This window comes from Anolis sagrei, chromosome 5, assembly GCF_037176765.1.
Source record: "Anolis sagrei isolate rAnoSag1 chromosome 5, rAnoSag1.mat, whole genome shotgun sequence".
Classification (NCBI taxonomy): domain Eukaryota; kingdom Metazoa; phylum Chordata; class Lepidosauria; order Squamata; family Dactyloidae; genus Anolis; species Anolis sagrei.
In genome coordinates, this window is record NC_090025.1 from 14,695,780 (window position 1) to 14,716,470 (window position 20,691).

The following is a 20,691-nucleotide window of genomic DNA, read 5'->3' on the forward strand; positions in this document are numbered from 1 at the left end:
ACAGTAAATCCATACTAATAACCTTGTAATGAAGTGAGTTACAGTAATTACTCATGAGAAACCTGTTTCATTTCAGAAGATTTAGAAATCGCCATGTAGCAGTGAAATAGGCAGATGTTCTAGCCAACTCGACTGCATTAAGGAAGGTCATGGTCAAGGATACTGCTTTTATATATGCTGTTTTAGAATGAACACCTTCGGTTTCAGTTTCCACTTGCTCTGTCTGTATTTTTCTTTTTGGAAAGAAGTAGTAAATACAAGAAATATACAGTAGAACAGTGGTTCTCAACCTTCCTAACGGCACGACCCCTTAGTACAGGTCCTCATGTTGTAGTGACCCCCAACCATAAAATTATTTTCGTTGCTACTTCATAACTATTTATTTATTTATCATGTCAGGAGTAGACCAAACAGTTGCTACTGTTATGAATTGTAATGTAAATATCTGATATGCAGGATGTATTTTTATTCACTGAACCAAATTTGGCACAAATACCCGATATGCCCAAATTTGAATACTGGTGGGGTTGGGGGAAGGTTTATTTTGTTGTAGTTGCTGGGATTTATACTTAACCTACAATCAGAGAGCATTCCGAACTTCACCAATGATGGAATTGAACCAAACTTGGCACACAGTACTCCCATGACCAACAGAAAATATTATGGAAGTGTTTGGTGGGCATTGACCTTGAGTTTTGGAGTTGTAGTTCACCTACATCCAGAGAGCACTGTAGACTCAAGCAATGATGGATCTGGGCCAAACTTGGCACGAATACACAATATACCCAAATGTGAACACTGGTGGAGTTTGGGGGAAATCGACATTGGCATTTGGCAGTTGTAGTTGCTGGGATTTATAGTTCACCTACAATCACAGAGCATTCTGAACCCCACCAATAATAGGAATGAGTCAAACATTCCACACAGAATCTCCATGACCAACAGAACATACTGTGTTTTCTTATGGTCTTTGGTGACACCTCTGAAACCCCCTCGCGACCCCCCCAGGGGTCCCGACCCCCAGGTTGAGAAAGGCTGCAGTAGAAGATGGTGGAAAATGATGAAGATATATTCCAGGTAGCAGCTTCAGTGCTGTTTGAACTGTGGTGTTGGAGGAAAATTCTGAAAGTGCCTTGGACCGTGAGAAGATCCAACCAGGCCATACTCGAGGAAATAAAGCCCGATTGCTCACTGGAGGGAAGGATATTAGAGGCAAAGATAATGAGAAGACAGGAAAGCTTGGAGAAGATAATGATGCTGAGGAAAATGGAAGGAAAAAGGAAGAGGGGTCAACCAAGGGCAAGATGGATGGGTGGTATCCTTGAAGGGACAAAATGTGATTCTTTTGCAGGATTTATAGAGGCAACAGAATTCAGGTTTTCTTGATGTGGAATAAAAACAAGTGTTTGGTTTCCAAAAAGTCCCTTCTGTATGTGTTCAGTACCTTCTGCCTTGATTCTAGCTTGCTAGAGTCTCGCTTATCCATCATAAACAGGCTGGCAGAACGTCGGATAAATGAAAATTTATCTATCTATCTATCTATCTATCTATCTATCTATCTATCTATGGCATTTGTAGCCTGCCTTTCTCAGCCTTACGGTGACTCAAGGCGGCTTACAGAAATTGGCAGAATTTGATGCCATATATAACAAAGATCAACGTCAACCTGGGCAGGAGAGACAGACGATCCCAACCACTGCCCACCAGTTTAAAGGGTTAACGTTCAGCTGGACACTACTTTAACGACGATAAATGACTATAACGAGGGGGAAAGACTCTCTTATCCCACCTCAATATTATTATCAAGTGACCAACTGTATTAATGATGTTAATGACCGATGTAATAGGTAGATTCGCCGCCACCACCTCAATATATGTCTGAGGAAAACATGAATGTGAATGTGAAATGGGTAAAGTTTGTTTAAGCCCTTGAATCTTCTTTAACAGCTGTTTCTCTCACTGACTGGACTGAAATTACATTGTCTTTAGGCTAACTGAGATCTAATGAATGTGACAGACCGAGGCAGACACCAGTTTAAAGATGAAAATTAGAAACAGGTTTATTTAAAACTTGATGAACAAATCAACTCTCTTAATAAGAGTGGTACAAAAGCTTGATGCATTTCAGAGGCTTAGCTGGTTAGACAAGCAGTCTTCTCTCAAGACTTTAACTTTTGTTCCCTGTGAGTTCCTTGCTTCACACTGCTCACTACTTTGACACAGTGTGTCCCTGAGAACAGTCCACTGACTGCCTCACAGAGCAAACAGGCTTCCCTCACTGACCCTAATATGTACAGCGATCTAGGAACCTTTGCCTTTCCTATGCTCTAACCCTCAAGGCTCACTTCAAAAGTTCTCCCTGTCTAAATTCTTCACAGCTCCCTCTTCCTAACTATCCTTCTACACTCTTCGATGTTTAAAGCTCTTCTCCCCAGCTTGACAAAAGACACAGCCTTTTTTCCCTCTCAAAGCTAGCTCCTCCCCTGATTGCTCTAGCCAATCGGGAGCCGGCTGACTCCTCCCTCTTGCCTCTTAGCTCTCCTGCCTATCTCTCAACATGTCAGCTACTGACTTTCCAGGCTTCGGCCTTCCTGGCAAAAGGTTAGATTCATTACACCATACATTCAGAAAGTACAATTAAAAACATTCAACCGAATACTGTAAAAACCATCTAAACAATAAAAACCATTAAAACGTATCATCACCAGTATCGTCCTGTTAAAATTATTGTCCAGCAGCATTGTCTAGTCATTCAGTGTTCATTCTTCTTATTTCATAATTACTTATTCCGCGGCATTTCCAAACGCCAAAGATCCAAGTTTTTAGTCTCTTTCTGAGGGTCAAGAGAGAGGGGGCTGATCTAATATTCCTAGGGAGGGAGTTCCACAGCTGTGGGGCCACCACTGAGAAGGCCCTGTTTCTCATCCCTGCTAGACATGCTTGTGAGGAAGGCAGGATCAAGAGCAGGGCCTCCCCAGAAGATTCCTAGATGGTTCATATGGAGAGATATGTTCATAAGGAGAAAATGTTGGATAATACAGTCTCCTACTGTTACCCGTCCAACACAGTTCTAGACACTTAGAATACTAACAACAGGGACTCAAAGGGTTAAGGCAAGGCAATACCTCAGGGTTAGAGCAGCCCAGCAGGAAGTGCCCAGGGATTCCACTTCCGCTTCTGGTCTTACCTCTTTTCCCCCTTTCCTCCCTCCTCCTCTTCCTCGTCTTGCCTTTTTCACTTTTTGGGAAAGGAAAGAGAGTTGGGGGTGCTCCTTCAATTAAAGAGGAAATGTTGGTGGAAAAGGGGGCATCAGATAAGAGCGTCGGATAAGATGGAATGTCGGATAAGCGAAGGTTGGATATGTGAGACTCTACTGTATACACTTTAGTAAATCTGGTATGTTCCTAAACAGGTAACGTGTGCAGAGTGCAGGAAAGTTTCTTTTTCGGCTATGCATTTCAGAATCTACAAACCAGCACGATGACAAGAAGTGCATGGGAATTTTCATCCAAAAAAACCCAACAACAAACATTTCCAAGCTGTGAGTATGATGAGTTTTGCAAACATGTAGCTCATACAGATATATTTTGGGGAAGAGATAGGATTGACAGCAACCTCTATGGAGTGTATTTATGCCAAAAAGCCTTCACTTTGTGCTGGATTCTGCTGGTGTCAGCTTCCTATGAAAGCAGCAAAACTTGCAGGAATGGGATCAGGGAACAAGAAGCCATTGTTGCCAATTGTATGGGAAGAATGGCCAACGCATGTCCCCACTGGCAAACATGTCACTTAAGACTCACCTGCCAAGCCCTTTAATGGCTAAAGATGTTGGGCTTTAATAGCAAAAGGCTGCTAAACCGGAAGGCGAACAGTTCCTTTAGAAAGGGAGCAAAATCCTCTTTTGTCTGGGTGTTTTCCTTGGCACAGGACAGTAATTCAAGATAAGGGTCTTGTCTGTCATTGCCACAAGCGGCAATTGTGCCGCTCCTAATTCATGGGTTTCGGAAGGGGAGCAAAGCAAAACCAGCAGCAGAAAATGGCACCCATGGCTTTGAAATGGGTTCCCAAGCACCTGTCCCTGGGATACATGTCCTCCTGGCAGCATCTAATGGGAGGTTTGGCTGTTATTAATGCCCATCTGCTCCAGGTAGGGCTTAAGAGGGAGTCACGGGGAAGCAGGATAGATTAGCAGCACTTTTAATTACAAGCAACAAAGAAGGGAGGATTTCAACCGGGATTAACCTGGGCGAATGATCACCGTTTACAGAAACGGCACTCTCATCCTGTTACGTTGTGGGGGCTGCGTTCTCAAAAGCATGCTTCGAGGTTTGCCACTTTATCAGCCTCTGGGACGATCTAAAGTAGACCATAGTAAAATCCGAAATTCAAAATATAGTCAACTGTCCACATTTGCTAATCTAAGGGCTGCCCATCCAGTTTTGAGCACAATTCAAAGTGCTGGTTTTGACCTATAAAACCCTATACGGCTCCGGCCCAGTGTACCTGTCCGAACGTATCTCCTTCTATGTCCCACCTCAGAGTTTAAGATCTTCTGGGGAGGACCTGCTCTCGGCCTCACCTTTATCACAAGTGAGGCTGGTGGGGACGAGGGACAGGGCTTTCTCAGTGGTGGCCCCTCGCCTGTGGAATTCACTCCCTGGGGAAATTAGGTCATCGACATCCCTCCTTTCCTTCAGAAGGAAGTTGAAAACATGGATATGGGACCAGGCCTTTGGGTAATCTGGCAGACTGACAAGGTAATGATGACCAGAGTTTGGAAAGGACTATGATAATGCTAAATGGACTTACGGATTCTAGAACTCAGTGAACGTTAGCCACTAGATTGGCTTATCTATTAGTTGTTATTGTATTAATGGATTGTTTTTAATTATTTGTGATTACTGCTGCTATGTATTTTACTTGTTGAATTGTTGGTATTGAATTGTGTGGTTGTAAGCCGCCCTGAGTCCCCCCTAGGGGGTTGAGAAGGGCGGGGTAGAAGTACTCGAAATAAATAAATAAATAAATAAATGATCCCCACACAAGTGGAAAAAACACAAATAAAAACCCAATTTTTAAAAACCCAATGGAACATCTCTTTAGGAATATCTGGGTCCTCCAGTGTAACACTATGATCACTTCTGCTGGAAGATGACCATAGAATCTGGTCTTCTGGAGGAGCTACAAATGCTTAGAGAAGTGTTTTCTCTAGAATTTGCTAGGTTTTCCAGTGTAACTTGTGATGGAAATTATGCTCAAATTGTTGCCATTTGTAAACCACTCCAAGTCGCCTTTCGGGCTGAGAGGGGCAGTATATAAATATAGTAAATAAATAAATAATGCGGGAGAATCTTGCGATTTCCTGCGATACTATATGAATCAAATTCACAAAAGCAATACCTGCTAAAGTGGAGGGCCAACTGTATTTCAAAATCATCCTCATGGGGAACTGAGATAGGGACACCTTTGCTTTCTGACAGTTCACTGCATACAGTTTTTTAAAAAAACAAAACAGAAACAGAGCCAGCAGAGATATAAATCATCTACTTTACACTTTCTTGATTTCAGATTAGTGCCCCAAATCAGCCATTTTAGTTTACATTTTTTTTCCTGTGTCAGGAGTGACTTGAGAAACTACAAGTCACTTCTGGTGTGAGAGAATTGACCGTCTGCAAGGACATTGCCCAGGGGATGCCCGGATGTTTGATGTTTTGCCACCCTTGTGGAAGGCTTCTCTCATGTCCCTGCATGGGGAGCTGGAGCAGACAGAGGGAGCTCAACCCACTGTCCTCAAATTTGAACCGCTGACCTATCGGTCAGCAATCCAGCCAGCACAAGGGCTTAATTCATTGCATCACTGGGGACTCCTAGTTTATACTGATGCAGAATCCTTAACTTGATTCCATCTTCAGACTCTTATGGTTATGTTGTTTTATTCTGTATGTTTTGTGATGTTACTTGGGAATGGCTCTGAGTCCCCTCGGGGAGATAGAGCTGTATATAAATAAAGATTATTATTATTATTATTATTATTATTATTATTTTCCCTAAAATCAGCAAATTCTTAACTATGTAATATAGACTGTATTATTATATTCACACTCCCTGATGCTGCTATCCTTTTAGTCCCATTCTGAGATTAAAACGGAGAGCCAAGTATGGTGTAGTGATTTAATCACTAGATTAAGACTCTGGAGACCAGAGTTCGAATCCCCACCCAGCCATTGGACAAGTCACAGTCTCTCAGCTTCAGAAGAAAGGCAAAAACAAACTTCCTCTGAATCTTGCTAAGAAATATTTCTGATATGTTTGCTTTCTAGATGGATAGACTTAATCAGGAAAGTCATGACTCAAGACCTGAGCAGGGCAGTTGAAGATAGGTGGAATCGGAGGTCTTTCATTCATAGGGTTTCATAGGTCAGAATTGATCCAAGAATAAGAACAAGAACAAGAACAAGAACAGGTTAAAACCCCTTGTTACCAGGGATTCTTCTTCTGGTTTGCAACTCACCTTGGCCTTGCTAAAAAGCACTTGATCAGAGAACCAAACGGCAGAGAGAATGAGTTTTTATGTGTTGAGTTTTGAAACTATTCAGAGAGAGACCAGCAGGTGGTGACTGTGTTGATTGTACAGAATGATAAAAATCAATAGACCAGGACCAATAAAGAAAATCAGTAATTTAAAAGGTCATGGAAGTCCCTTAATTTATGATGTGTTATGTAAACAAGTGCTTTCCTTCATTTTCGACAGAGCTTCATCTATGAGGGTTATCCGGAAAGTAAGGTAATACAAGATTTTAAAAAATACAAAGAATGAATATATTTTAATAAAACTTACATGGATTGTAACATAGGTATTGCATTATTTTTCCACATAATCACAATTCAGTTCAATACATTTTGTCATCCGTGGGCAGAGGCGGCCCTAGGTAATTTTCAACGGTAAGCAAACAGTAGTTTGGTGCCCCCAACCAATCACTGATATATTGTCGAAGGCTTTCATGGCCGGAATCACTGGGTTGTTGTAGGTTTTTCCGGGCTATATGGCCATGTTCTGGAGGCAATTTTTCTCCTGACATTTCACCTGCATCTATGGCAAGCATCCTCAGAGGTAGTGAGGTCTGTTGGATGTAGGAAAAATGGGTTTATATATCTGTGGAAATGAACAAAATCTGGCTACCAGTATTAAAAAACTCAAAAATTACAACAGAAAAACAACAGAGGGGAAACAAACAGGCGCATAAAATCACTCTCAACAAAAGATTCCCCCCAGGCACTTCCAAGCCATTGAATGCTAATCAAGGTGATCAGCTGAAACATTCATACCTAGCCCCAGCAGACAAAAGTTCTTTGTCTCACCCTGGTCATTCCACAGATATATAAACCAATTTTTCCTACTTCCAACAGACCTCACTACCTCTGAGGATGCTTGCCATAGATGCAGGCGAAACGTCAGGAGAAAAATTGCCTCCAGAACATGGCCATATAGCCCGGAAAAACCTACAACAACCCAATAACTGATATATATTTTCTGTTTGTCGTGGGAGTTCTGTGTGCCTTATTTGGTTCAATTCCATCATTGGTGGAGTTCAGAATGCTCTTTGATTGTAGGTGAACTATACATCCCAGTAACTACAACTCACATATGTCAAGGTCTATTTTTCCCCGAGAGTGCCTCAAGAGCGCCCCTGGGCAAAATCAACTATACTGCAAATGCTTACTTTGTGTAATGGGTTGAGCCGCCCCTGTCCGTGGGATGAGTTTTTGATGTCTGTGCCATAGAAGTTTCCCTCTGCCTTTTTCAGCCAGTTCATCACTTCGATTTTCACCTCGTTGTTGTCAGAAAGGTATTTTCCACCCAGGTGTTCCTTCTGTTTAGTGAACAGATGGTAGTCACTGCATGCGAGATCGGGGCTGTGAGCAGGGTGGATTAAAACATCTCAACCAAATGAAATCAACAACTCTTGTGTTGCATGAGTGGTGTGTGGACGCACATTGCCATGAAGGAGACAGACTCCTGTCGTCAGCATCCCATGATGTTTTTCTTGGCTCTGCAAAGTTTCTTCATGGACTCACAATATATTGTGAGTCCCATTATGTCCTCTCCATAAACTGAAACGATTTCGCGATGAATCACAGCGGAGTTCATGCCCTTGGCATTTAAGTAGCATATTACAGTGCGGACTTCACACTTGGAGGGGAATGGAATGAGGATGCTCATCTCTAACCTTCACCACAACGCCAGTTGATGAGCTACTGACGACTGGCACTGCTCGTTCGCTTCTGCTGGCTTCCCACAACATGGCAGTGATACCAACTTCCCCTGAGAAAATTTCCCACGAGAGTTACATGCTTTGTAACCTTACTTTCCAGATAACCCTCATAGTTACAAGAGTGGGAAAATACCTTGTTTGAATTATTTGGGTTGCAAATCTTAGCATATCTGATGGGGAGGAATGATGGGAGAGACAATCCAGTCCACAAATTGCATGCTTCTGATCCCTGCTTCCCTTGCTGTAGATAGATATGATCTTAGAGGTCCATTTGTATGTGTATGTAATAAAGAATAGTATGATTTTAGGTGCTGTTTTACTGTTTTTGTCAGTTGCTGTAGTGCCATTCTATTTATTAGGTTATTGATTATTTTTCATTTTTGTGCCTTCTGCTTTTATGATTATGTTCTTTCTGTAGTAGTGGAAACTCATTGATTTAAAAAGCTAGATATGAATAATTTTAAGCAACATTTAAAAACAGACACAAAATGAATACTAGTCCATAAAAAGTTTTGGAGGCCAGTTTGCCTTTACAAATATTTTCCAGTTAGTTCATAAAATTGTAGGTTTGGAAGAGACCCAAAGAGTCAACGAATCTAAAGCTGTTCTGCCATGCAGGGAAATACTATCAAAGCACTCTTGACAAATGGCTATCCAGCCTCTGTTGCAAAACCTCCAGAGAAGGAGACTCAATGAGACTCTGAGGACGAATATGCCACTCTTGAACAGTTCTTACCATCAGGAAGTTCTTCTTAATCTTTAGATGGAGTCTTTTTTCTTGTAATTTGAATCCATTGCTCTGTTGTGTTCTAGTTTCCAGAACAGCACAAAACATGCTTGCCCATTCCTCCTCAATGGGCAAACATGGCTCTCATGTCCACTTTCACCTTTTTCTCCTAGCCAAACATACTCAGTTCCCAATGTGCTCTTCATGGGGCTTGGTTTCTGACTTTAGACCAGTGGCTCCCAACCTTTTTTTGACTAGGGACCACTTTGACCTGAGACCACTCTCCAACATTAGTACCAAAAGGGTTACAAAATAGTTTTTGGTCAACTTTAGATTCAGTTTGGTTATTTGGAGTTCTGATTCAGAAAATTGCATTGGATAGACCACATCAGCTCTAGTTTCTGATACAGAACATATGCCATCCAGTAGTCTCCACCTGCTCACCCACAGGAACATATTTAACAATCGAGAGCTGACGTGGTCTATCCAATGCAATTTTCTGAATCAGCATTCTAAATAACCCCAGGAACAGGAATAAAAACAAAGACATCCCTTTGTGGGTTGTCAGCCTATCTCATCCCGACACCTCCATTGTCTTGGCACTATAAGAGAGTTTCACAAGACCAGTTGCTCTTGTTGCACTGGTGCAGCAACTGTGAGGCTGTGGACCATATTGTAGTTGTGGACCACTGGTGGTCCACAGACCACAGGTTGGAAACCATTGTATTAGACCATTCTGGGTACCCTTCTGTGGACATCTTCCAGGTTGTTGATATCTTCCTGGGTATGGCTGTATCCAGAAATGGACACAGTTGTAGTTCTTTAGTAAAGACAGAGAAGAAGAATCCACTCATTTCAAGTTTATATTTTTTAAAAAATACTTGCCACCAATAACCAGGCAGAAGACCATTGCCAAGGCTCAGATAGGAGTTTTCTGCCATGATGAACTTGGAAGTGTACTATAGTCTACTGATCACATTAGGTAATTAACCCCTTTTTATGTCCTTTCCCTATTAACAACAGCAGCAACCACACTTTATTTATATTCTGCCTTATCTCCCCAAGCGGTCTCAGGGCGGATCACAGTACACATACATGGCAAACATTCAATGCCATTTGGATAGACAGGCCATAACAGACAGAAAGGAGGTATGTTGCGTTGACGTTCAGCTTTTGGAGCCTTTGGAGGTTGTACTCAAATCCATGGGGGTGCTGTCGCTCCATCCTCTATGACGAAGAGCCATCAGGACTTCCTCCTTCCTTTTGGTCGCTGGCATTTTCTTGCCTTTTTCTTTTATAAGGTAAAGGTAAAGGTTGTCCCCTGACATTAAGTCCAGTCGTGTCAGACTCTGGGGTGTGGTGCTCCGTTGTCCGTAGACATCTCCAAGGTCTTGTGGCTGGCATGACTGCATGGAACGCCATTACCTTCCCACTGGAGCGGTACCTATTGATCTACTCACATTTGCATGTTTTCAAACTGCTAGGTTGGCAGAAGCTGGGGCTGACAGCAGAAGCTCACGCCGTTCCCGGAATCGAACCTGCAACCTTTCAGTCAAAAAGCTCAGCACCTCAGTGCTTTAACCCACTGTGCCACCGGGGGCTTCTTTTTCTTTTATAGTGTTGTAAAATACCTCCTCTGCTTTTTAGCGATACCAAATTTCTCTACTTTCAACTCTAAGCTGTTTTTGAACTGCTTAGGTGAACAATGAGCTGGGCTGACAGGTGCTCACACCGACCCAGGGTGAGCAACTGTCAAACTGGCAATCTTTCAGTTGGTTGATCTTATTGCTGCTGCTGGTGACATACCAGCTGTGCTATAGCCCGGCATTTCTCTGTATATTTATACAATTTACCAAAAGTCCCTTAATTTCTTGAGAAATTCAGTGACCATTTTGAATGCCAAAAAAATAGAATCCAGAAGAAAATTAGAAATAACTTTGCCAGCCATTCATTTGACATAGATGAAATGAAGTCTTAGGAATCCGAAGCTGGCAGAGGTTCAGCACCTCCTGCCTTGATAATAGATGCCCTGGGTTTGCCCTGGCATTTATTTTCCATTAAGCAGCATCTATGCCCCACCGGGGAGACTATTACGCCATGGCAATGCGCTTCTGTTTCCCTGGCATTAATGCTCAGATGCATTTTTAAAAGAAATGAAAACTCACTTCTTGGCTTTCCCTGGAGAGCTAATGACCATATTCTTAATATATCAAAAGATTTTTAAAAATACGCCTTAGTAGAAGAGAAACAGCATTTTATTAAATCCCAGCAGCAGCAGTAAGGGAAACAATAATTGATTTGTTTATTACTCTTGATAACAGGTCTCTCAAAAAGCAAAGCAGCTTACAGTCGGGTTGGCCAGGGCATATTCCGTTCCTTGAGATGAAAAGTATTTTTAAGAATCATGGAAGAAGAGATCAAAGCAGGCAGGCGGTTCTGGGTGACTTGAATGTGAAAAGAACGAAGGGCTGGTTAATGATTATTTCTGTCACCATAGCACCTAGAAGGGGCCCCAAACCCAGTCAATAAGACCCCATGTACAAACTCACAGCAGCTGACGGCTTGGATGACATTTACCTAAGGTGTTGCCATCATTTTCTTCTTTATAAGCTTGCAGGATTGCAAGAGGGATGTAGACGAAGCAAAGTTGTGGAGGTGCATGCAAGCCTTTGAGTTTGTTGTGTGCCTTCAAATTGGTTCTGGCTTATGATGACCCTAAGGGAAACTTATTCTGGGATATGTTCAGAGGTGGTTTGCTACTGCTTTCCTCTGATGCCATGTGACTTGTTCAAGATCATGCAACTGCATTATAGGAGTCGACACTGACCACATGATGCAGTTTCAATGCATTATAATACACTGACCATATAATGTATTATATGGCAGTGCAGATGAGTCCCAAGAAACACCTGTTCAGTAAACAACAACAACAACAACACTTTATTTATATTCCGCCCTATCTCACCAAGGGGACTCAGGGTGGATCACATATACGACAAACATTCAATGTCGCTTTGGATAGACAACACAGAGACAGACAGAACAGAAAGCAGGTATGTTGTCTCAATGTCAACATCCAGCTTTTTGAAGCCTTGGAAGGTTGTGCTTGAAACCAGCCACAGGGAGGTGCTGTCACTCCATCCTCTACCAGGACTTCCTTCTTCTTTTCAATCACCCAGCATTTTCTGATCTTTTTTCTTTATGGTGTGATAAAATATCTCCCCTACTTGTTTTAGTGGTACTTAATTTCTTTATTTACAGCTCAAGCTGTTTTCGAACTGCTTAGGTCAATAGTAAGCTGGACTTGACAGTCAGCTCATGCTGACTTGGGGCTTCAAAATGGCAACCTTTCAGTTGGTAGATCTTATCATTGCTAGTGATTTAGCAGCTGTGCTAAACTCTGGCCCTAAGGATGCCTCTATACCAGTGGTTCTCAACTTTTTTTGACCAGGGACCACTTGACCAGGGACCAATTTAACCAGAGACCACTCTCCAAAAGGACTATGAATCAGGTTTTGGCCAACTATAGATTTGGTTTGGTTATTTGGGGTGCTGGTTCAGAAAATTGCATTGGATAGACCACATCAGCTCTAGTTTCTGATACAGAACATATACCATCCAGCAGTCGTCATCTGCTTGCCCACAGAAAACCTTATGTAATAATGTAGAGCTGGTATAGTAATAGTGAGGTCATGGGCCATATTTACATTCTTGGGGACTACTGGTGGTCTATGGTCCACAGGTTGGGAACCACCGCTCTATACTGTAGAAATGAAGGCAGTTTGATACCACTTTAACTGCTATGGCTCAATGCTATGGAATCCTGGGAGTTATAGTTTGGTGAGAAGAGGCGGCCCTAGGTAATTTTCAATGGTAAGCAAACAGTATTTTGGCGCCCCCCCCCCCCCCCACCAATCACTGATATATATTTTCTGTTTGTCGTGGGAGTTCTGTGTGCCATATTTGGTTCAATTCCATCATTTGATTGTAGGTGAACTATACATCCCAGTAATTACAACTCGCATATGTCAAGGTCTATTTCCCCCCAAGAGCACCTCAAAAGCGCCCCTGGGCAAAATCAACTATACTGCAAATGCTTACTTTGCATAATGTGTTGAGCTGCCCCTGTTGGTGAGACACCAGCAATCTTCGTCAAAGAAGGCTAAAAACCCTGTAAAACTACACCTCCCAGGATTCTGTAACGTTGAGCTCTGACAGTTAAAAGTGGTGTCAAACCACATTAATTCTACAGTACAGATGAACCCTAAATCATCTGAAGTTCTTCATATATTCTAGGGCCAGGCTTTAGCATAGCAGGTTAACCGCCAGCTGCAGTAAATCTTGCCAATTGAAAGGTTAACAGTTTGAACCCTGGGCTCGGGTGAGCTCCACACTTTTAGCCCAGCTTATGCCTACCTAGCAGTTCAATAACAGTAACCTGATTAGATAAATAGCTTTAAAGTGGGGAGGTATTTAAGGCACCCATAAGGAAATGCCACAAAAATGCTGGCGATTCAATCAAGGAGGAAGTTTATAAACGAAGCTCTTCAGCAGGGAAGATGAAGCAACAGCACCCCCTGTGGCCAGAATCGAGCACAGCCTCCAAGATGCTGAAGATGGGAAAGCCTATATTCCTCCATTTATGTACAGTTGTCTGTCTTGTAAGTGTATAATGACATTGGATTTTGCTGTATTTGTGTCCTGTGATCCACTCTAAGTCCCCTTAGGGGTGAGAAGGGCGGAATATAAATACTGTAAATAAATAAAATAAATAGATAGCATTATAAAAGAAGCCATCATTGAGAAGTAGTAGTATTTGCATTCATTTAAACAGCATCCATTAGGGATGTGTAGATGGCACACTGAGCATGGGGTTTTGGACTAAAACTCCTTCAAGATGTCTTGCCACTGTATAATTCTAGTTTATGGGGAAAGGGGAAGAACTGCAGCATGTCTGTATAAACTGCATACACAAAGCCTGATAGGACAGTTATTTTTTCCCCATTTTCATGGATGCATTGTTAGGTTTGTAGCTAAAGTGCTATTCCAACTAGGACTATGCACACGTGAGAGCTATTGGCAGAAAAAAAGGAAAGTGCTCTGAAGAATGGCAGCATCAGTTTATTCTTATCAGTTCCGCCAGAAATAAATTAGGGGAGAAAAGTTTTTCTCCTTGACCTTGTCAGTTTCACTGTAGGAAAAAGAAATGATGGGTAGTGGAAATAGATTAATAAATAAATACAATGGAATTGAGCAGATGGAGAGGCAAATACTGCAGATGCAAGCTCAGCAGTGTATGCGTTGGGAGTTGCACATTGCACTCAAGACAATCATGTAGAGCAGGCATGGACAAATTTTGGCCTTCCACATGTTTTGGACTTCAATCCCCACAATTCCTAACAGCCTCAGGTTAGGCGGCTGAGGGGGAAAAGGAAAGGGCCTGAGGCTGTTAGGAATTGTGAGAGTTGAAGTCCAAAATTCCCAGAAGGTTGCAGTTTTCCCATGTCTGATCAAGAGGCTTTATATGGCAAAGGCTGATACGTGCTTTTCCTTGCAATGGCCGCAAAATGGAGTGCATCTACACTATAGAATTACTACACAAACTGCTATGGCTCAAAGCCAACCTTAAAAACTCTGGCATAGACACTGAGAACTGGGAAGCCCTGGTCCTTGAGTGCTCCAGCTGGAGGTCAGCTGTGACCAGCAGTGCTGTAGAATTTGAAGAGGCACGAATAGAGGGCGAAAGAGAGAAACGTGCCAAGAAGAAGGCACATCAAGCCAACCCCGATGGAGACTGCCTTCCACCTGGAAACCAATGCCCTCACTGCGGGAGAAGATGCAGATCAAAAATAGGGCTCCATAGTCACCTACGGACCCACCAGTACACTGATCTTGGAAGACTATCCTACTTGGACAACGAGGGATCGCCTAAATAAGTAAAGTGATGCTATGGATCCTGAGAGTTGTAGTTTGGTGAGGCACCACCAATGTTTGGCAGAGAAGGCTAAAGATCTTGTAAAACTGCAACTCTATGATTCCATAGCACAGAGCCACAGCACTTAAAGTGCAGTCAAACAGCATTAATTCTGCAGTGTCAATGCACTCTATGACTCTCCTGGTCGCTTCTGGCAGTGACATCTGTGGCCTTACTGAGGCGATCCCTCATTGGCCGAGTAGGATAATCTTCCAGGATCAGAATTCTTGTGAGTCTGTAGGTGGCTGTGGAGCCCTATTCTTGCTCTGCATCTTCTCCCGCAGTGAGGGCATTGGTTTCCAAGTGGAAGGCGGTCCCGGTCAGGGTTGGCTTGACGCGCCTTCCTCTTGGCACGTTTCTCTCTTTCACTCTCCATTCGTGCCTCTTCAAATTCTGCAGCACTGCTGGTCACAGCTGACCTCCAGCTGGAGCGCTCAAGGGCCAGGGTTTCCCAGTTCTCAGTGTCTATGCCAGAGTTTTTAAGGTTGGCTCTCCGGCCTATCACCTGTTCGGATATCAGCCAGCACACCAATGGCTTAAATCAATAAATAGTTTTCTAAGATCTACAGAGAAACCCGCAGGAACACCTCAGCAAGCTAGAGTCCAAGAGTGGCAGGCAAAAACGTGGGAGCTCAAGCTATGGCTGATACCAAATGAGAGACTTCCCCCTGGGCACAAAAGATTGGGCAACTTGGAAGGTGTTGAACAGACTGATCTGGCACCATGAGATGCAGAGCCAACCTTAAGAAATGGGGCCACAAAGTGGAGTCCACAACATGCGAGTGTGGAGAAGAGCAAACCACAGACCACCGACTATGATGCAACCTGAGCCCTGCCACATGCACAATGGAGGCACTTCTTATAACATCACCAGAGGCACTTCAAGTGGCCAACTACTGGTCAAAGGACATTTAATATAATGTCAAGTTTTTAAACTTTGTGTTTTTTAAAAATACATTGCAACTGTACCCTTAGTCCGCTTCTGATATGATAAATAAATAAATCCTATGACTCTGGAGACCAGGGTTCATATCTCTGGTCAGACACAGAAACCCAGTGGGTAGCCTTGAGCAAGTCACAGGTCTCTCAGCCTCAGAGGAAGGCAACATCAAAACCCTTCTGAACAAATCCAAGAATTGTAAGTCAGAAATGATTGGGAGACACAACAATGATTCAAAACTGCTTGCAAACACAGGGGAGCTTTCAAAGGAGGTTTGGCTTTGTATGTATTGGTTCGGCTGTAGGAAAGAAATCCTGCAGAATGTAACTTTAACGATGGTAGCAGCTGCAACTCTGGGTAGTGGAGGCTGTGTGTGTTGTCTCTCTCTCTGTGTGTTGTGCAGACGCTGGTGCATGCTCCACATGAACAGATGCTGATCGTTGCTTCTGCTGCAAGAGCTTATTCCCTTTCTCTCTCTCTCTCTCTCTGGCCAATTCTGACCCGACCTGGCGGACAAAAGCAGACAAGGATAGGAGGACATAAACTTCTGCATCATGAATAAGGAGATCGGGTTGCACACTCGCTCTCTTTCCCACGTGACTCCCTGGAGTCTTTGCCAGCTCTCACACAAGTCCCCCCTTCCTTCTCTTCCTTGCCGGGTCCATTTTCACACTGAGTCTGCATGGGAAAGGGAATTGGACTTCCTTCAGAAGAGACAAGAAGGGGGTGGCCAGAAGACAAGACCTCTGCTTGGCCTTTAGAAGAGGGAAATATAGAAAAATATTCCTTTTCTTAAGGGCAAGCAGAGCCCTCCTGATGTTTCAACTACATATACATATATATGTGTGTGTGCGTGTATTTTTAAAAAGGCATCTTTCCTCACTTGTTTTGTCTGGAAGACTCCCAGTGTAGTACTTTGTGTGTTTATCCTTCTCACTGGCTTTTTTCGCATCGAACCTGCAGAGTGTAATTACTTTGCCTCTCCTTCTTTCTCGGCTTCCAGGACGTATTGCAGAGGGAGCCTTTGCATGGAGCCCTTGTGCTAAGGAAGGAGGGAGGGGAGGATCATCCTTGAGAGCCATAGGAGAATCAGGGAGACACTCGCCCTGCAAGAAAGAGAGAGGGGGAAAGAAGAGAAAGGAGGATGGGATGGGAAGAAATGCTCCCCCATTGGCTTTCTCCCTACTCTCTTCCCCCCCTCCCCCCCAAATACACTTCTTTTGAACCCCTTTCCCTTGGGGGAAATCCTTAGAAGTAGGCTTAGGGAAGGAAGGAATAACTCTCCTTGGCTGCTCTTTGCCCAGATTTGGAAGGAGGGGTCCCTGAGATAGGCAGCTTCCCAGAAGGAAGGGATCCCCCATTGATTAGACTACTCTGTTTCCATCCTGCTCCCCTCTCTTCCATAGAGTTGGAAGAGACCTTGTGGGCCATCCAGTCCAACCCCCTGCCAAGAAGCAGGAAAATTGCATTCAAAGTACCCCCGACAGATGGCCATCTTGCCTCTGGGTTGTTGTAGGTTTTTTTCAGGCTATATGGCCATGGTCTAGAGGCATTTTCTCCTGACGTTTTGCCTGCATCTATGGCAAGCATCCTCAGAGGTAGTGAAGTCTGTTGAAACTAGGAAAAAGGCCTTACATATCTGTGGAATGACCAGGGTGGGACAAAGGACTCGTGTGCTGGTGCTAGGTGTGAATGTTTCAACTGACCACCTTGATTAGCATATAATGGCCTGACAGTGCCTGGAGCAAACTTTTGTTGAGAGGTGATTAGATGTCATTGTTTGTTTCCTCTCTGTTGTTGTGCTGTTGCAATTTTAGAGTTTTTTTTTATACTGGTAGTCAGATTTTGTTCATTTTCATGGTTTCCTCCTTTCTGTTGAAATTGTCCACATGCTTGTGTATTTCAGTGGCTTCTCTGTGTAGTCTGACATGGTGGTTGTGAGAGTGGTCCAGCATTTCTGTGTTCTCAAATAATATATAAACCCACAGATATATAAACCCTAGTTCCAACAGACCTCACTACCTCTGAGGATGCTTGCCATAGACGCAGGCGAAACGTCAGGAGAGAATGCCTCTAGACCATGGCCATATAGCCTGAAAAAACCTACAACAACCCAGTGATTCCGGCCATGAAAGCCTTCGACAATACATCTTGCCTCTGTTTAAAAGCTTCCAAAGAAGGAGCTTCTACCACACTCTGGGGCAGAGAGTTCCACTGCTGAACAGCTCTCACAGTCAGAAAGTTCTTCCTCATGTTCAGGTGGAATCTCCTTTCCTTAGTTTGAAGCCCTTGTTCCACATCCGAGGGCCCTTCCACACAGCCTTATATCACATTATATTCTTACTGTGGTATACTACCAATCCCAGCTTTTGGGGAACAAGGGTAGGAGGACATTATTATTGTTACATTTGCATTCATATTCTACTTGTGGGTTTCCCCTAGGTTGGCCAGTGTGTGAAGCAAAATGCTGAACTAAATACTCATTTGGTCAAAATCATAGAATCATAGAGTTGGAATCTCTTCATGGGCCATCCAGTCCAACCCCCTGCCAAGAAGCAGGAATATTGCATTCAAATCACCCCTGACAGATGGCCATCCAGCCTCTGTTTAAAAGCTTCCAAAGAGGGAGCCTCCACCACACTCTGGGGCAGAGAGTTCCAGAAATGAACAGGAATGTTGTTAAGTTGTCATGTAATTGCACAACCTTGTTATACTAGTGATCCCTAATACTTTAACACTATGTATGCAGTCAAAAGAATAATATGCAGACTTGGTGGGATGCAAACCTAGGTTTGCAGCACACCTCTGGGAGTTATAGTTGTTATAGTTGGGAGTTATAGTTGCTGGGATTTATAGTTTACCTACAATCAAAGAGGATTCTAAATTCCACTGATGATGGAATTGAACCAAACTTGGCACACAGAACTCCCATGACTAACAGAAAATACTGGAAGGGTTTGGTGGGCATTGACCTTGAGTTTGGGAGTTGTAGTTCACCTGCATCCAGAGAACAGTGTGGACTCAAACAATGATGGATCTGGACCAAACTTGGCACAAATACTCAATATGCCCAAATGCGAACAGTAGTGGAGTTTGGGGGGGAAATAGACCTTGACACCGGAGAGTTGTAATTGCTGGGATTTATAATTTACCTACAATCAAAGAGCATTCTGAACCCCAACATTCTGAACCCCACACAGAACTCCCATGACCAACAGAAAATACTGGAAGGGTTTGGTGGGCATTGACCTTGAGTTTTAGAGTTGTAGTTGCCTACATCCAGAGAACACTGTGGACTCAAAACAATGATGGATCTGGACCAAACTTGGCATGAATATTCAATATACCAAAAGGCAAATACTTGTGGGGTTGGGGGGATTGATGTTGTCATTTGGGAGTTGTAGTTGCTGGAATTTATAGTTCACCTACAATCAAAGAGCATTCTGAACCCCACCAATGAAGAGTATTCTGAACCGCATCATTCTGAACCCCATACTGAACTCCCATGACCAACAGAAAATACAGTACTGTGTTTTCTGATGGTCTTTGGTGACCCCTCTGACACCCCCCTCCTGACCCCCAAGGAGTCCCGACCCCCAGGTTGAGAAATGCTGCCCTAGACCTCTTTGGGACCCTGGCCCTTTAACAGAAGAGTGGGGTGCAAGTAGGAAGCTTTATGGATGGGCACAACTCCCCATTGAAACCCTATCTCCCATTAACTAAGCCGTTTTACTCCCACCCTCCTTTGAATCCTTCTATTTTACAGAAAAGTGGTTAGAAAGCCGGGGAGTTTCCTTGAGGAGAAGAATAAGGGGAGGAGGAGAAGGGAGTGTGTTTGCTCATCGAGTTTCCCAGAGGTGGGGAGGGGGGGATAGTTGTGTGGGGTGTGTATATATATATATCTGTGTGCATGTGTGCGTGTGTGTATGTGTGCCTGCCTAGGGAGCACCCACCTTGCCTGGAGCTGCGTCTCCTCTCCCAAGCTGGGCTGCTCCTTCTTCCTCCTCCTCCTCCTCCTCTTTGGAGGGCGCCTTGGTGGGTGGCCCTGGTTGCCTCCTCCTCTTTCTCTTCCTCCTCCTCCTCCTCTTTCACGCAGGAACCGGGTTGGTGGGTGGGTGTTTCAGGGCTGCTCCAAGTGTCCCTCCTGAAGCCGGCCAGAGAGGGTCGGAGGGCTTTCCCAAAGAGCCCATCGGCTCCTCTTCCTTCCCTCTCTTTCTTTTTTCGTGGGAAGGAGGGAAGTTGGCCAAGGGGAACTTTGCGGAAAAGAGGAGCTCCTCTTCCTTCCTCTTCCTCCTGCTTCTCCTCCTTCCTCTCTTCTGTCCTTTGGCGCAAAGGTGACCATGATTTACGGCGGATTCCTGCCCTGCGACTCGCTTGGATTGTAAAGACTCAGGAGAGAAAAGCCGCACACGCTTTCCCCGACTTGGGCTTCTCCTCCTCCTCCTTTCCTTCCTTCCCTTTCTTTTCCTCCTTTCGCCCTCCCCGGAGGAAGCCAAGAAGGCTCTTTCTTTCCCTGCTGCAAGGACCCGCTGAGAAGAGGTTCCTCTCCTTTGGGGCTTTCCCCCCAAAACCTCCCCAAACTATGGATTTCTTGGCGGCGCTTTGGCTGGCTGGGCTCGCCTTGGGGTTGCCTTGCCTTCAGGCAGAAGGTGAGTGGAAACAGCCCACTTGGGAGGGGGTTTATTTCCTTCTCCCAGGGAGAAGTTTGGGGAGTTGCCCTGACCTGGTGGTGCAAACCCACGCCAGGGTTTTAGCCCCAACTTTCCATTTGGAGCTG

At 44.0% G+C, this 20,691-nt stretch overlaps 1 protein-coding gene and 1 long non-coding RNA gene across 2 annotated transcripts in view; one reads left to right on the top strand and one right to left on the bottom strand.

Moving 5' to 3' along the window:
- Window positions 1–15,415: 15,415 nt before the first annotated feature.
- On the bottom strand, window positions 15,416–19,945 carry LOC137097152 (uncharacterized). The gene is made up of 3 exons (XR_010909989.1): window positions 19,868–19,945; window positions 16,798–17,020; window positions 15,416–16,592 (listed from the first exon to the last, which is right to left on the bottom strand). It is a non-coding gene; the product is annotated as an uncharacterized lncRNA (long non-coding RNA).
- A 545-nt stretch (window positions 19,946–20,490) lies between these two features.
- The window catches only part of FRAS1 (Fraser extracellular matrix complex subunit 1), a 447,582-nt gene continuing 447,381 nt past the window's right edge, over window positions 20,491–20,691 (top strand). The window contains exon 1 of the mRNA XM_067468571.1: window positions 20,491–20,563. Within this exon, the coding sequence (XP_067324672.1) occupies window positions 20,497–20,563 (67 nt within the window). The 5' untranslated portion in view covers window positions 20,491–20,496. The remainder of the gene's footprint in view (window positions 20,564–20,691) is intronic.